We start from the raw sequence: 18016 nt of genomic DNA on the forward strand, positions 1-18016 counted from the left end.
AGGTGCTTGCTTCTCCTTTCACCATGATTATAAGTTTCCTGAAGCCTCCCTACCCATGCAAAACTGTGAGTCAATTAAACCTCCTTTCTTTACAAATTACCCAGTCTCAGATCGTTCTTTATAGTAGTGTGAAAATGGACAAATACAAATGACTATATAAAATATATTATCAGCATCTGTAAAAACATGAAATCATTTTTGAACACTAATGAAGCACCTGGTTTCAGTGATTTTTTTTCTGTTTTTATTTAGAAAGTTTAGTGAAACAAACATAGCATCACAGTTTAGTAATACTTTAATCTCACTATAATTTAACATTGTAAAAAATCTACTAATTTTTGATTTCCAACAATAAAATTTATAAAAATAATTTTACATTTATAAAATGAATTATTTCACAATAAATTATTCATTTCTATTACCTGAAAAAAGTTGAATACTATATAAAAGTAATAACTTCCCTTATCAGTATTTTGAAAATATGCTGAAAACATCAGTTCCTTCTTTCCAGCATCTTTGGCAGTTCAGTATATAAAAATATAATATTATAAATTCCCTGACCATAGTTATTGAAGCAGAATCATTACTAATAATTTCAAAGATACAGCTGTTTAGTAAATATACATGAATAAATTACAGGGTTCACTAAAAATGAATTTTATCTTTTATACTTCAAAGGTATTTGCTATGTTCTGAATTTTTGTGTTTTCCAAAATTCACATGCTGACACCTAGTCCCCAGAGTGATGGTATCAGGAGGTGGGGCCTTTGGAGGTGATTCAGTCATGAGAATTAGTACCTTTATTAAAGAGACCCGAGAGAGCTACCTTTTTCCTTTTATGTATAAGGACACAGCTAGAAAATGCCATGTATGATCCAGAGGCCTAATTTGTTGATCCCTTAATCTTGGACTTCCCACCATTGAGAACAGCGAGAAGTAAATTTCTGTTGTTTATAAGCTGCCAAGTTCATAGTATTTCATTACAGCAGCCTGCACAGACCAAGGCAGTATTTTTTTTTAATGTCTTCTAAGGGAACCCCCCCAAAAGTAAACAAAAATCTACAAAAGTTATTTGTATGATCAAAATCAAAACATTCTTATTCACAAAATAGAAGCTACAGTAAATTTTCAAAAAATAAGAGTTAAAAAACTCCCCCCATATGATATATTTTACAGTTTCACAAGGGTACCAGGTCGTGAAGGAATTTTATTAAATCTATTAAATCATAGATAGCTTTTAATAATCATTTTTCTACTTTAAGAGTTCAATTTTACTTTAGGAGCTAATAAGTTACTTAATATTACTGTAACCTTTTTACTTATAAGGTAAGTGGGAGATATGACATCATAATCTTAGACATTTAAAAAATCCTGAGAAAGATTATTTCAATCTTTTACAGTTTGGGATCCTCTTTTTAAAAAAATATTATTGATAATTACTCGACCAGTTTTTCCAATTTTCCCTCTCCTCAACCAGAGAGGAGCCACTGCATCATGAGGTGGCCCATGCTTCATTTGTTTTAAAATAAATTCCAGCTTTAAGTGATATCAGAGAGTTTAAGGCTCCAATGAACTCTACTCCTCAGTCTAGAATTCGACATTTGGTACATCCCTGGGCTGCTACATTTCAAAGAATCTGCTAAGCCAGTCATTTTACTTTGTTTTTGTTTTCATCAGAATCCATCCGGTGAATCTTTTATTTTATCCAATGTTTTTAAGAGAAAGTCTGGTTAAAACTACAAAAGTGGTTTCTTATTCAAGCCGCAACAATTTTACACTCACTGCTTATCGGTAAATATATATTATAGGCAATATGAAGAATAGTATCCAATCATCACTCAACTGCATATATTTAAAAACCACACTATGAGTAAGAAGTTCACATTTTTCATTCCACACCAAAGATTCATTAAAGTCAACTAGACCTGGGCTTGAATGTGGTTCTCTTACTCGTTATGTTTGTGAACTTTGGTTATGTTCCTTAAACCCTCAAGCTAAAGTTTCCCTTATTTATAAAACAGCGATAATGATATCTCTCCTAAAGTGTTATTGTGAGGACCAAATAAGGGACATGGGTGGTAGGTGGCTAACTTGTCCTCAGAATCAGTTCTCTCAGAGTGGCATGGCTTTGGCTGACACAGACTTTCCACCTATAGATAATTCTCCTGGCTACCGTGGGAGCCAGCTGTGGGCATGTGCTAATTTCTAGTCAATGGATAACTATTTTCTAAATTGTTTCAGGAGAAAGAAATAGATTCCTCTCTTGATTTAGTCACTGTTTTAGGGGTTTCTTTGTTACAGTTCACCCTGTATCCTAACTGATAAAAGCAACATGTTTTTGCTTAACATACGTCTTCAAATAAAGTCAGATTTCAAAAAGTATCCAGTCATCCTTGGAATGGTTTTTTGTATTTTTCTAAACTTAAGATAGGAATATTTAGCTCTAAAGCAAAGAGTTGCTTCTTTACCACAGACTGTCCGTAAGAGATTCTTCTTGAAAAAGATACAGCCTATTCTACAGCAACTGCTTTATTTTTCTAATTTCCAAGTTTATAATTTATTTTAAAAAACTTAGCTCATTTTCTAATAAACTGAGATTTCTGATCTACTATTTTCAGTCAAAAAAGAACACTTTGTTCTGCATCACATCACAAGAAAGCAATTATTTACAGATTTAAATTAACATTAATAAAACAAATGAAACTCATACATAAGATTCAATTGGTTCAGGCACAATGCAGGGGCAGTTGGAAAAAATACCCTATATAAACATCTTCAAACTCAGATATACATTGGTTGCATGTGAAAGTTTTACATAGTAGCAATAACAAACAGAATGAACGTATAAACAAGAAAATAGGACACCATCTTATAACAGCACCAATGAAGAAGCCTTGGCTAAGAGTTTGCCAAAAGTGCTATCCTGAGATATTTCAAGATCAACAACTTTTCACATTTATGTAGTGCCGTTCTGAAGTAAACACATTTTCACAATTGCTTTTGTTTGGAGAGATGCTGGTGTGAAATGACTGATGCTTGGTTTGCAGCTATTTTGTATTGTTCTTGCCTAGAGCCTTGTGGTGGGGAAGGGAGTGGGGTTTCAGGAGTTGCTGAAAAAGAATCAGAGAATTGAGTCTGATGGCGGCAGTCAGTCTTCCTCACCCCATTAAACCCTACATAACACCAACACACATTAGCGTAATTTGGAAATGTTTTTTTAAAAGACCCTACACAGAATAGTGATTTGTAGCATGCATTATTGGCCCATGACGTACTGTTAGAGAGTACTCTCACCTTACTTCCCAAATAACATTAAATAGAAAGAGGTCATGTTAAAAATTTTTTTTCATAGTTACTTTAAGGTGTTTTCTGCCTTTCCTAATAGCATTTATAAGCATTTGATTCTCTAAGAAACCTAGCAGGAAAAAAAGGCAATGAAAAGAATTAACAGAAGAACAGTTTTCTCAAATATTAGAAAGCAATGTTTATATTTTTTATAATCAAAATTCACATAAAATAAAAATATATTTGGTTTGGATTCCACTAATTCAGACATATTAGATGACATAAAAAATTAAGGTTAAGATACTTTATAAATGTTCTGAAATCTAAGTTGTAGTCAAAAGCATCTGAAAAATACTGGCTTTTTTTTTTTGCTTCAAAATTATTCTATTACAATCGAGCTTGCCTGTCGCATCCCCTTTGATGCAAAGAACAAGCCTGAGTAATTGAATAGAAAGTAACTGAATATAAAAAATTGAATTGAATGTAAAAAGTTACAGTTTCAAAACTTCATTGTCTAGAATAGTAGTTCTTTCTATTGTAAAATCTAACCATATTATAAAATAATCCAGGAGTTATTCTGTAATTTTTAGAAACTTGAAATATTTTAGTACTCACGCTTATTGTTACTGTATTATTCCACATAGTAAACAGAACTAACAGAAAATGTTTGATGATCAGACTGAGGCTTTGTAAACTTTATAGCTTATGTCTCAACAGTTTTAAAACATTATATACAAAACAAGAACAGTCTCCTTTTACCCGATGTTCACTAATACATTAGCTTTATATTATTATTAAGTATGGATTAGCAATTACTTAGAAGCAAAATTTTTAAGTGCAGTTTAAATGACAAATCAATATCAAAATCTGCTTTTACAATTACTTCTGGCTATTTAGACCAGATCTAAGACTGCAGTAGCCTTCTCTAAAAGACCAAGAAAATATGCATGAATTTAAATTTTGGTTGTGTTTAATATCCTGCTTTGCATAAAATATAAATTATTTCAAATGAGCATAGTAAAGCCAAGTTTTCTTTTGCAAACAAATCCCACAAATAGTATGTGGAAAGAACAAGAATAAAAATGAAAGTAACAATGTGATTTTTAAAAGACTAGGGTCCGCAAATATGTTTTTAAAATACTAGAATACTAGCCCTTAAAAAGTACTCAACCACCAGCAGAACTGTCCAACTCTCGTCAGTTGATTCCTACAATGTTTATTGTGTTGTTAATGTGTTTTATTTTGTGAGTTTATGAATAACTGATCTTTAAGAGACACAACTCCATAAACGCTCTAGTTTGGTATTAGGCTTGCCCCTCTCTTTCTGCTCTTGATTATCTATTAAATGAAAATGGTAAGATCTATTCTGCAAGGATGGTCCCAAATAATGTCTTTCAAGTACATTGGAAATCCAAGATTATGCCATATTTTTCTAAAATTTATATTTTTTCCTAACAATTTCATTTCTTTCTCTCTCTCATATATTCACATAATTTTGGTTTCACATACTATTTACACAAAGATCTACCTGTGCTTGTATCTAAAAGATGGCATGGTAGCACGCAGTCCCATGGCTTCTACGTTCCCTACCAATGCCTAGAAGTCAGGTGGTACTGGTAAATTGTTGTTGCATTGCATACAACATTTGGGAAAAAAAAATGCTGTAGCTAGCTATTAAAGACTATTGTAAATTCAGTAGGCAATAAGTGTATGCATAATAGTTACATCACAATAACTCAAGCCATCTCAGTGAGTTAGTAGTAGGTTTGGTGTTCAGAGGCAATAGATCAAAGGTAAATCTGGGATTAATTAGAGTAAATTCAGAAGCAATTAATCAGTTAATCTAGATATTTCATCAAATAATTAGAGATTTGTATCATCAGAGTAGCTTAGAAAAAATAGAATTAGCATGAAAGCTACAATAATAGATTAACTTAGCTACTAACAATCTCTATAGTATTTATATGGTCATTTGTGTTCCAAGGAGTTTTCATAAGCAGCCCTCACTGCACAATTCTGATGTGAATGAATTCTGGTTACCAAGGCTTAGTTAAACACCACCAGTCTGGCAACAACATGGTTCAAGTTTCAGTTACCACGGTAACTCACAATTAAGAGTGAGTAATTTCATAAATACAGACCACACTGCCAACTCTTCAGTCTGCAAACAGCTACCTAAATAACAGATGTGCTTTATGATCAGCGACTGATCATGTCGCAACTTTTAGTCTGTCCGTGATTGGTCATTGAGCATCTTCTATTCAGTTCAGGCATGGAAAACAAACTGCATACGGTGGCTGTGTTGCCTCCTTGTTTCCTAGTGGTAAATTCACATCACATTTTACAAAATTGAATAATTGAATTAGAATTGACCAACAACAGTGGAAGTGCAGAAAGGAATAAAAAGTGATAATGCTGGAAGTGACATACAAATAGAACATAAATGCAGTCTCAGAAGTAGCTGACCATGGGAATGTTGCTGCTGCTGTTGTTTGAGTCTCTAAATATGCAGCCAAGAACCTAGTGAAGGAAAACGTGTCCACATAAATGAGAAAGCTGGATGTGTTGAAAGGGGAGAAGGTGTCCCAAAATAAGTGAAACCGGCAGGAAAATTTCACATTAAATGAATTCTCAGAAACATGCCATGACATTGAGAATGCAAGGGATAAAATGTTGAAAGCTGATCCAAACTTCCCAACGAGTAAAACTCATCAGGGCATAGAAAAATCCTCACTTCCTAATGTAAGTTTCAGAAGGTGACAAGAACTGGTCAAACTGCATTTCACAATTTTTTTTTATAGAGAAATAAAACACTTCGATTGTCAATATTCCTAATGTTTTAATTACAGTGTAGCAACTGAAATGTTTTGTATTGAATTCTACAAAATAAGTATAAAGATTATATTTCTTTAGTCTCCATAAACATTAAGAGAGTTCTTAATATTTTGGCAAACATTTCTGAAGGTGCCAAGCAAGAAATAATTTTCCCATTGATTATTAAGATTCCCTTGCGTGGTTTCAGCTTGCATTGTCGTTTTTATGGTCTCACACTACCATGCAAAGCAAGGACTACTTGTATACTCTTTTGTGCTCCCCAGACCTATGAAGTAGAAAGATTTTTCTTTCATTTTCATTTTAGGAAGCAAACATGTCTAGGGAGAATAAGTGACAAGCTGAATAACAATCTACTGCTGAGTCCCAGATGGGAAATTACACCAAGTTTTTGCCATTTCTGGTTACTAATAGATTCTTTCCCACAATTCCACTTTTTCTTGGGTAATTAAGAAATATCATGGTTGAAAAGTAGGCTATATACTTACAGATCTGGTCTGCATGAACCAGTGTTGACATGGGACCTAAAAGTATAGTTTGTCCAGTTAATGGATCTTGAGACAAATGTGGATGCATTGGATGATGGAGATGACTGCCATCATTGGAAGCCCCTATAAAAGATAAAAAGATGCTGTGTTAGTGATATTTAATCAGGAACAGCAAGTTTACCTTGAAACAAATGTTTTGATTGACAGCTTACATATTGCTATTTTTGCCAAGTGCTTTTTGGGAATTCAAAAATAAATTGACAGAACCACTGGCATATTAAGAACAATGTCAGCTTTCACTGTACATTGGCTAGATTAATGTTGCATCATATTATGCTGTGTATTAATAATGGACCTTGTGTGCCGTTTCCTGGAATCATTAGGTTCGCTGCCTGTTGTTAAGGCAATTCCAAGAATCACTTACCTCAAGTTTATAGTATTTGGGATCACCGTAATAGCATGAACAACTTTCATTTCAGAAAGATATCATTAGGAACAAATTATGCACCAGAAAACTAAAAGTAAATATAATGATTTTACAAGGAAATTTAATCTAGATTGGAATGCAAAATAAATGATTTCTTAACTTATTCCTGACATGTATTGCAACAATGAAATATCATTTTCCCTTTCTACTATTTTGTGTCAATTAATTATTTCAGGAGCACAATGTTCATTTTTAAGATAGTGTGTATATATATATATATATTAGGTTGTATTGCAATTCCAGTGTCCTTGAGGTTTTAAATGAATCAGAGCATGAAAAACCATGATATATTTGAAGAGGTCATAAAACCAGGAAATTTGTTTCTCTTTGCCATGTTTGGAAGGATCTGAAAATTTAAGTCAGAGGGACTGTGGAATAGAGGTGGTGGAGGCTAATAAGAATGGGGGTTTCAGGCTGGGCGCAGTGGCTCACGCCTGTATTCCCATCACTTTGGGAGGCCGAGGCTGGCAGATCACAAGGTCAGGAGATCAAGACCATCCTAATCAACATGGTGAAACCCTGTCTTACTAAAAATGCAAAAATTAGCCAGGCGTGGTGGTGTGTGCCTGTAGTCCCAGCTACTCTGGAGGCTGAAGCAGGAGAATCACTTGAATTAGGGAGTCGGAGGTCGCAGTGAGCCGAGATTGTGCCACTGTGCTCCAGCCTGGTGACTGAGCGAGACTCGGTCTTAAAAAAAAAAAAAAAAAAAAAAAAAAAAAAAAAGAATGGGGGTTTGAATCTGTTCAAGTATTTTTGTCTCTCTGATGGGTCTTGCAAATTTTCTAAATGTAAAAACTTGAGTTCATTATGTCATAGCAGAAGGAAAAAAATTCAGGAGCATCACAGCAACTTCAGTAGATGAATTAAATATGGACAAAAAATCAATAGGTCAAACTTATATTTAGTGTGATTCTAATCAATAAAGTAGAAATTATTCAGTGTACTCACCACCTAATAGCATTTCCTGAAGTAGATTGTCAATTTTAACCATCCCAAAAAGTTTAACAAACTGTATTTGCTCAATCATTTGCCACGTGATGCTCTGCAGTGTGGGCAGGAGCAGAAGCAACTCTCCAAACCTTCCCCGGGAGTCATACTGCCGATCATTGATGTAGTCCTCCAAACCGATCTGCACTTGGAACCTCATGTTCTTAATTTTTACTGGATCGCTTAGCCCTTTTGCATCTAACAAAGGAATAAGAGAGGCAGTGTACAGATTTAACCTAATTACAGTGTGAGACAATAAATATTCTAATATTGAAAAGTAGTTCAATTTTTATTATATTAATTCTCTAGTGGAATTTTGAAAACCAACCTGGATCAAAAAATACAATTGCCTTTAAACAAGCATACTCATTGTCATCAATCTGGATTTCTTGAAACGGTCTAACCAGCTCATCTAGAACACGATTGGCCACACGGCTAATCTCAACTTCACAGCTGTTGCGGTGAATAACATAGTTGTTTCCTATGAGAGAGAAAACAAAACAAAATAACCACCTGCCTCCCCAAATTGTCAGCACTGTTTAAAATTTAACAAACCTGTGTTTAAAATAGTCTACCCTTGAAGGAATAGTGATGTACTTCCTCTCTCAGTGGTGGTGTTAGTTATGCTAGAAAAACTTAAGCATGCTTAAAGAACCAAGAACATTGATAATGTGATCACATGCATTTTAACAGGATCAGTCACTGGTGATAACACAAAAGTGCAGACTAATAACATGCTGATATTTGACAAAATCTAAATATAATGATCAGTTTTTCTCTATGTCAGTCATCCATTAGCGTTTTATTCACTAATGGCTATAATACAAACCCTAAAGAATCTTTCTTGTTTACAGCGGATTAAAAACAGCACTTTGATACTCTAGGCATTCTAGGCATACACTATTGAGACAGTTTTAACACACCTAAGTAAAGGAGGTTGATTTTTTTAAAAAATTAGCATGTGAATTCTCATGAGTTGCCTCTGATAGTATGTTTTCTCTTCCAGGACTTCTTTAAATAGAGGTGGGATAACCACTTTATAAGGCTGACTTTAAGGGAGTTCAGAGATTGGGTAGCGAGCTGGACCACCTATTCCCTAAAGATCTTTCTAACTTAGAAATTCTCTGGCTATAATATGATGAAAATTTTTATAGCTTCCAAAAATAACAGCTAAATTGTTATTTTCTGGTTTTATAAAAAGACAAATATTCTAAATTCTTTCACTGCAGGCAAAGACAATCCTCAGGGTAACAGCATGTTCAATGGTAGCCTCTCTTTTTTCTCCAGCTTTATGGAGGTATGACAAGCAAACAGAATTGTATATATTTAAGGTGTACAATGTGATTTTTTGTTTGTTTGTTTGTGTTTTTAGATGGAGTCTCTCTATCGCCCAGACTGGAGTGCGGTGGCACGATCTCAGCTTGCTGCAACCTCTGCTGCTCAGGTTCAAGTGGTTCTCGTGTCTCAGCTTCCAGAGTAGCTGGGATTACAGGCTCCTGCCACCACGCCCAGTTAATTTTTTGTATTTTTAGTAGAGACGAAGTTTCACCATGTTGGCCAGGCTGGTCTCGAACTCCTGACCTTAAGTGATCCTCCTGCCTCTGTCTCCCAAAGTGCTGGGATTACAGGCATGAGCCACCATGCCTGGCCCAATGTAATGTTTTGATTTGTATCTACATTGTGAAATAATTACCATAGTAAAACTAATTAACATGTATTTCACCTCACATAGTTACTATCTTTTTTTGAGTTTCACTCTTTCTTTATGAAAGGTTAGCTTACCTAACTATTCTGGGTAAATCAATTTAGAACTAGAATGTATACAGTAGGCATTTTGTTTTCTAGGTATATTGCATTTAGGTCCATAACAAGAACAGTATTCTAGATGTTTACTAGAAATTTAAGAGAGGTATTTAATAGCATTTCAGGGCATAGTCTCCACAATCACATTATGTGGTTTAGAATCTTGGCTACATTATTTTCTAGCCTTGTGACCTTTGGTAAACTTTCTCTGCCTCCATTTCTTCACCTGCAAAATGGGCTGCAAATAGTAGTACTAATCCCTTAGGGCTATTTCAAGGATTAAATGAGAGAATATATATACATACACATGTAATGTACTTAGACCAGTGCATTTACATAGTAAACCTGCAATAATATTAGATATTGTTATATTGTTTTCAATTTATTTATATTTGGGGCTAAAACATCTAGCACAAAAATAAAATAATCTAGTCATATTTTCACACATGCCAGAGAGAGGTAGAGCTAGTAAGTGTCAGAAGGATCTCAACCCTCAAAACCTAACTGTTTAAGTTAAGTAAGGTAGTGGGATTGGAGCAATTAATGAAGACAAATGTTTTTTCTTTATGTCTTCTCTACCCCACCACCCCACACCTATTACCCTTCTTTAGCCTCTTCTAGCATTCTTGTCTATCGAAATTGTTCAGTCATTACCACCAATACTTTTTTACTTGATCATTTTGTAGCATATCGTGGGCTATCATGGGCAATAAGATCATAGGACGTAAACATGTTTTTTTAAAGTGTGTAAAATAAAAAGCAGACTCTGAGGAAATATGAAAACACATTGAGACTCCATAAGGCAGCCATATAATTCACTAATTATTCATTCTGATATAATTTGAACATACCTCAATATTATGTTTATTGAGCAACATCTCTTTTTTTATTTTTAAATCTTAATGCTCCCTGATCATCTCACGGACTCTGAACTTACATACAGTCAAGGCAAGGAAAAATAAGGCCAAGTGAGGACACAATTAAATTTAACCTGTGAAGTGACAGCACCATTTGACAGTGTCTGTAAATACTTGGTACATACAGAACAGACCCTGTATAATATTGCAAGAATAAAATATGCATAATTTCTTCTTATATTAAAAAAAAAACTTACCCAAAAGCAAAATATCTTTATACATCATGGATCTCTTTGTAGCTCCGAGCAGTAAGTGCTCCCCTGCGTGAGCTCTCAACAGTGCCACCTTAATGAAAAATTCTCAGTTTAACAATTAATTATAATATATAATGATTAAAAGATGACATGAGTCTTGTTAACTTACAGTGTTCTTTAAGACTGGGACTTTTTGTTTGTTTAACAAACTATAGTATTCATAGACACATGCCATCATTAAGCCTTCCAGTTTTCTATCATAGCATGTCAATAGAATTTACTTTTCAAAAATTTTAAAACTATCTAGCAAGTCAATACAATGGCAGCAGAAAAAAAAAAAAAAAGCAGACAAGTTAACTGTTTGCAAGGGAAACAGAATCAGACCAGAGTTCAAATCCCAGCAAGGCCACTTACTACCTGTTTAACCTTGTGTAAGTTAACCAGTACGTTTGAACTTACTCATTTGTTTTCATCTACAAAATGGGAGTAGAGATAAAAAAAAATCTCATCATGTACTCATGAGTACTAAATGATAAAACATACATAAAACATAATCTCCTGCACGTAATAAACTAAATAAACAAAAGCAAAGCAAAGACTTCTTGTAATGAAAAGATGGGAGGTCTGGGTTCTGCCACTTTCTAGATTACTCTTCTCAGTAAGCTCTCAACTGAGCTTCATTCGTACACTCAATTACCTGCTGGGCATCACCACTAGGAAGTATAGGAAGCATTACAAATTTAACACCTACCAATGTAACGCTTCTCCATTATCTTCATCTAGTAAATGACACCGTAATCCAAAGTGCTTGTTCACATCAAAACAAGAGACTATTTTGAGTCCTCTCTAACTCTGCAGTAAATTCTAGTGCTGCTTCTCAAAATACAAGCCAAAGTGATCCACTTCTTTTCATCTCCATTGCTACCACCTAGTCCAGGCTGAAAACTCTTTGAATGGTTTCTTTTTGTCCCTACACTAAAATCCAAACTCGTCAAACATGGCCTCACAGGTGATGGGAGGCGTGAGAGGGGTCAGTGCTTTGCCTCCCAGCCCTCATGTCTCTGACTTCATCTTGCAACACCCCTTGTTCACATTGTTCCTGCCTGACTCAGAACCTTGGACATGCTCTTCCTGTATCTGGAGTGCTTTCTTCTCAGACTCTCCTGGGCTTGGCCCCTTGTCTTTCAGGGTCTCAGGCAATAACTTCTCTGGTCCTCAGTTTAAAGTATCTCTTCTCATTTTATCCCCATTCTCCAACAACTCATCCTATTCCATTTTATAGCATTTTATCGAGCTTATCTCCACTTGGAATGAACTTTCTCATAATTTTTGCATTTTTTAAGTTATCCACCTTTCTCAAATAGAGTGTACATTTATGAGAATAGTGAAATCTGTATTTTTTACTGCTAAATACCCACAGTTCCTAAAACTGAACAGTAATCTCCTAATAAATATTCATTTGATGAATTTATTGAATGAATTTTACTGATCTAGGGTTCAGTTTTAGAAACTGTAAAATGGAGATAATAACACCTGTCACCGAGCTCCTGAGAGAATTAAATGAAATGATGTAATTTATAGTGCAACTGAAAGCTAATTTCCCATGCCTTATTCATAACAGACATTTACTAATTTGTGGCTAATTAATAAATGTTATACTATTAATATTGAAGAATCAGTTGGCAAAGTAAAACTGTTTTTCACTGTTTACTGGATTTTAATTTCCCAATTTTTAAATCACTGAATATATAAGTCAGCAACTTCTAAAGAAGAATGATAATAAAAATATAAAACTGATAAATAACATAACCCTACTTATATTGCTTGGGGTGAGACTGGTAGGTTTTAGCAATTTAGCGTTATTCACTGGCATAACCTTCTGAGCCATGCTATCTTTATGATATGTCAATATTCGTGACTCATACCAGGAAGGCAGTTACAGAGCATTTTAAGAATTATTTCAGATTTCACTGTATTTTTTTTTCCTGTCACCAGGTGAAACGTTCTCTTAAAAATAAATATACACTGGTTATAACACTTACCATGGTTAATTTAAGGTGAGAGAAAGGGAATTTTTCCAATTATTTTCATCTACAAAAAATTATACCCTACTTAGTAAGAACGGTTCAAAATGAATCTGAAACCAAAATACTTATCTTTATAGTACAATTAGGAAATTCAAGTTCCTAAGTATTTATTAAAATATCCTAATGGACATATGACAAAATATGAAAATATAAGTATTAGTAAAAGATCACTCTATCTTTTGTTCTGTAAATTTTATTTCTCTATAAATTTCTGATCATGTTTCTACAGATGTTTTTCTTTTTGCCAGACATGTAACTTTTATACAATAAATTCTAGAATAAAATTGACAGCATGAAAGGTAAAACTTTATGTTAATTGCATGAAGTACCCACCAAGACAACACCACAACCTGTGTGGTTTCTGTCTAGGAGTGACCTGGTATTTCTGAGGAGTTTTATATAGCAGCTTCAGTAAACGCCAATACACAACATCCACCATTTGCTTCACAGACATTCACTCTTCTAATACTTTGTCTCACAATGATAGTTACATGCTATCTGCCTTTCTCCCTCACATGGCCCTTTTAAAATTCCAAAAGGGCAGACGAGTGTTTTGTTCAGTTCTTGTCCAATCAATAAATTTGCTACACCCCTAAAATAGAAGTCAAACAGTTGTGCCTCTTGATAGAACAAGGTGAATGGGTAAGGAAACCCAATCCTTCCTCATAATTTATCTTTTGCCAAATACAGTAATATAGCATATGCATTACAAATAATATGGAAAGAACATAAACTTAGCAAACTTCAAGAAGCATTTTTAAAGCATTTATAAAGTTTTAAATGTATACCTGATCATCCAATGGTAATTCACAGAAGGCAGGAATATATTTAGCCCATTCCACCAAGACTAAGAGCTGCTGTTTCATAGATTCACAGACATCACCAATACTTGCGATTTTCTTAACGTTTATGTCAGTGCTTGACCCAGGGCTTGAGACTGAGATCTAGTATTAAGAAAAACATTATATTATCATTTAAAATAATAGATGGCCAACATTCTCCTTTTTTTCTTTTGACTATGATAAGTAAAGGCCATAGAAGTAGGCACTATTGTTGTTACAGTATCTTGACAAATACTAAACATTTTAAATTGAAAAATAAAATACTGATTTAAATTGAAAAATAAAATACCTATCAGTTTACAAGTTAATTTAAAAACATTTCATATATATAGCACCATCCTCTGGGAACAGTATCTTATGTTAGTGGTCAAATCTGTACACCAAGTTTTACCCCAACTTTTGAGGAATTTCACAATTCGAAATGGCTATATAAATAGATAGTATCCATATGTAATATGCTCTTTGATTTTATTTTGAATTAAAGGTGATATTTTCTTTAATTTGTGGAAGTTTGTGAAGAAAATGTTTTCATAAAGTTTACCCAGTTGGGGAGACAAGAAGCAAGAACTATTTGTCTCGCTGCATTAAAAGGAAGCCCATCAAAATTAAATTAAGAAACCAATGTGTGACTCAGCAATGTTGAAGAGCTTAACATATAATAAATTTGTAAGATCTGTAAATTTGTAAATTTGTAATTTTAGACTATATAAAAATATAAGTAATAAAGCTTTTCTGCTGAAAGAAAACACAGTCTAAAAGTTTTTATAAACTTATTTTTGAACATGCGTGTGAGTGTATCTTTATCTGTATTTGAATATTTTCTCATAGCTCCCCTTTAGGTCATTCTCTAAAAGCTTTATTGCCCATCAAGCAATCTTCAAGTAATAATGATAACGGTGATGTTAACCTCATCATATTACCCTTGTGTTATCAAAATGAAAGTAGTTGCACTGACTCATTATAGGACCTGATTAACTACTTGGCGATTTTATAATCTGCTTTATAATAGAAAAATAATATTAACATTTCTAATAAGGGCAATGCTAAAATAAGTTTGATTTAAGGATTTCTTTATATGACACTAAATAATTTATTTTTATGTATATAACTAATGACTTATTTTTTTAACTGTAGAACTGTTATTTGAGAAATTTAAAATAATAAAGTTTTCTCTCTTCTGTGTTTTCTGAATTCTGACTCTTCATTTAAATGTCTGCTTCCAAAGCAGGTCCCAAAGATCCAGAAGTCATTTTCAAGGAAAGAAGCTCTGATAACAAATATCAACCAAACTCCCCAAAAGTTTGGTAGCTGGTTGTACAGATTCCATCAATAAAATAAAATACTGCCTACAGAGCTTTGTGCTATTCATTATTTTTAATCAAACTTATAAGCAAACTTTTTAAAAAACAATCTTAGACTGAAATTTGTTTTATTTTTCCATTTAAAACTAGTCTTGTTCAAGAACAGTCAAAATTAAGTCAGCAGTCCCACTCAAACTTTCAAAGTAAAACTCTTAAATGTGTGTAGATGTAACTTATTTTAGTAATAAGCACCTTTGAAAAAACTTAGATTATTTTAGCATGATGCCTACATGGACATTTGATTTTATTAAATAGGGTTTGATGCTGCCGTGCCACAGGTACCTGGCGAGACCGAACTTCAGCTTGTGCCAGTGTGTTAATGGAGGGGATGTTGCTGCCATCAAATGTGCTTCTTCTGGTGCTTATTCTGTCGCGTTCATTTTGTACAGCTAGGGGGAAAAAACACAGTATTTATTGAGCACTTCTCTTTAGTGTATGTTAGAATATAGATTTTGAGGAGTTTTTTTTTAAGTAAAAAAAGTGAGAAAAAGTCTTTCTAAAAGACCTTGGAAGAAAGATATTTTCATTCTCCACTACTTTAAAAAATAGCAATAGTCAGGTTTGTCACTAGAGCTCATAAAACATTGCTGTTTGAGACTTCATGACAGCATGCATGTTAGAAAGTGTTGGGTCAGCCGGTTCCACCACGCTGTATTTTTAATAGGGTGGTTTTCTATTCTCTCAAAGTTAATAAAACTATAAGATAACTAGAGGAAGAGCATTGCCTATAAGATTGACCAGGTCAAAGATAAGAGTGTATTCACTATCAGAAAATATGAGTCATAGATTTTGAAACTTCCATTTTCTTTTCTCCATAAAACACTAGCAAAAATGGAAAGTAAACTTAGTTATGATGATTTTAGGATTGCAATATTATGATCTCTTATAAAACACTGTCCATGGGACAGTTTACCAACATTAATAAAGCAAAAGTTGTACCATGGAGCAGTCTCTCCTGAGAAAATTGAGGTTTGAATATCAGCATTTTGGAAAGATGAAGAAATCCTATATATTATACAGGTTTCTAAGAGAAAGCTAGATCTGCTTCTTTACTTCAGGGTTAAAAAAAAAAAAAAAGAGTAATGTAATTCCCCAAATCCCCTACTGAAAACTGCATTTTTAAATATAAGGAAGAGTGACAGGGAAAATATCAACTCACATGTTTACCAGAAAGAGAATAAAATCAGGCCAAGTGTGGTTCAAGTTTGTAATCCCAGCACTTTGCGAGGCCGAGGTCAAAAGTACGAGACCAACCTGGCCAACATGGTGAAACCTCATTCATCTCTACTAAAAATACAAAAATTAGCCAGGCGTGGTGGCACACACTTGTAGTCCCAGCTACTTGGGAGGCTAAGGCAGGAGAATCACTTGAACCCAAGAGGCGAAGGTCACAGTGAGCCAAGATCGCACCACTGCACACCAGCCTGAGTGACAGAGTGAGACTCCATCTCAAAATAAAATTAAAAAAAAAAAAGAGAGAGAATAAAATCAGTCAGATATCAAAGTTGAATTTCAAAACTTTGGAGGTAAAATTATCTTTCATTAACCAAAGAGAAGGGAAACAAGGAATTTAGCCCCTAAATTATTTTGGTTAAGGCTGTAATTTGTTCTGCTGGAGCAATAAGGCATTAAAACATCATTTTTTTTCTGCAAGTATGCTTTTGTTAAAGAAATCCACCAATTTCTAGAGACCTAAAACTTACTATTAAATATCCACTCCATTAAGTTGAAGGAGGAATTACAGGACTTTTTGCCTTTAAGAAAGAGTGAGTTGTCTGTGGGTTTGTCATAGAAAATGTGGCACATATACACCATGGAATACTATGCAGCCATAAAAAATGATGAGTTCATGTCCTTTGTAGGGACATGGATGAAATTGGAAATCATCACTCTCAGTAAACTATCGCAAGGACAAAAAACCAAACACCACATGTTCTCACTCATAGATGGGAATTGAACAATGAGAACACATGGACACAGGAAGGGGAACATCACACTCTGCGGACAGTTGTGGAGTGGGGGGAGAGGGGAGGGATAGCATTAGGAGATATACCTAATCCTAAATGATGAGTTAATGGATGCAGCACACCAGCATGGCACATGTATACATATGTAACTAACCTGCACAATGTGCACATGTACCCTAAAACTTAAAGTATAATAATAATAATAATTAAAAAAAACAACTACCCAGAAGCATTCTGAGAAACTTATTTGTGGAAAAAAAAAAAGAAAGAGTGAGTTGTCTGTAAGTTGGAGTGAATCAGTAATATTCTATTTTAAAATCATACTTACTGGTAGCTTGCTCTTTTTGTTTTACAGAAATTGTTATTGATTTTTAACCTAAACTGACTCATTTGGAAATGCATATGCAGAGATAAAAAACTAAGATGTTAGCTAAGCGTTTATGAATTTCACTTACATGATTATTCTTTAGAAAAATGCTAAAAGATATTGTAAACATTTATAATCTCAGTGCTATCATTTTTGACATAAAACTATGCTTCTATTTGTTTCCATCTAATTAATCTTGCTACTATGCTGTTAGTGTAAAAAAGAGAAATATATCAACTTTAAAACTTGAAATTACTTTCCAGTCTATTTAAGAAAACAACACATTCTTTTATGAACAAAAGATAAAATTTACCTATTTTAAAACATAATTGTATGTCACAAATTGTAAAACTCATAAAGGAAACATAGGATTGTTATTTGCTTACACTTTTGTGGGGA

General features: G+C 33.8%; 1 protein-coding gene across 2 annotated transcripts in view; it reads right to left on the reverse strand.

Annotated features, from left to right (window-relative positions):
- Nucleotides 1–237: 237 nt before the first annotated feature.
- The window catches only part of HNF4G (hepatocyte nuclear factor 4 gamma), a 155560-nt gene continuing 137781 nt past the window's right edge, over nt 238–18016 (reverse strand). The window contains exons 5-11 of one of the 2 annotated variants that reach the window (XM_055348667.2): nt 15566–15672; nt 13869–14024; nt 10997–11084; nt 8408–8560; nt 8041–8277; nt 6606–6728; nt 238–3110 (exon numbers count right to left, since the gene is read on the reverse strand). In XM_055348667.2, coding sequence (XP_055204642.2) covers nt 2989–3110; nt 6606–6728; nt 8041–8277; nt 8408–8560; nt 10997–11084; nt 13869–14024; nt 15566–15672 — 986 coding nt within the window. In that variant the 3' untranslated portion in view covers nt 238–2988. The remainder of the gene's footprint in view (nt 3111–6605; nt 6729–8040; nt 8278–8407; nt 8561–10996; nt 11085–13868; nt 14025–15565; nt 15673–18016) is intronic. The other variant, XM_004047169.5, reaches the window with a different exon arrangement.

This window comes from Gorilla gorilla, chromosome 7, assembly GCF_029281585.2.
Source record: "Gorilla gorilla gorilla isolate KB3781 chromosome 7, NHGRI_mGorGor1-v2.1_pri, whole genome shotgun sequence".
Lineage (NCBI taxonomy): Eukaryota > Metazoa > Chordata > Mammalia > Primates > Hominidae > Gorilla > Gorilla gorilla.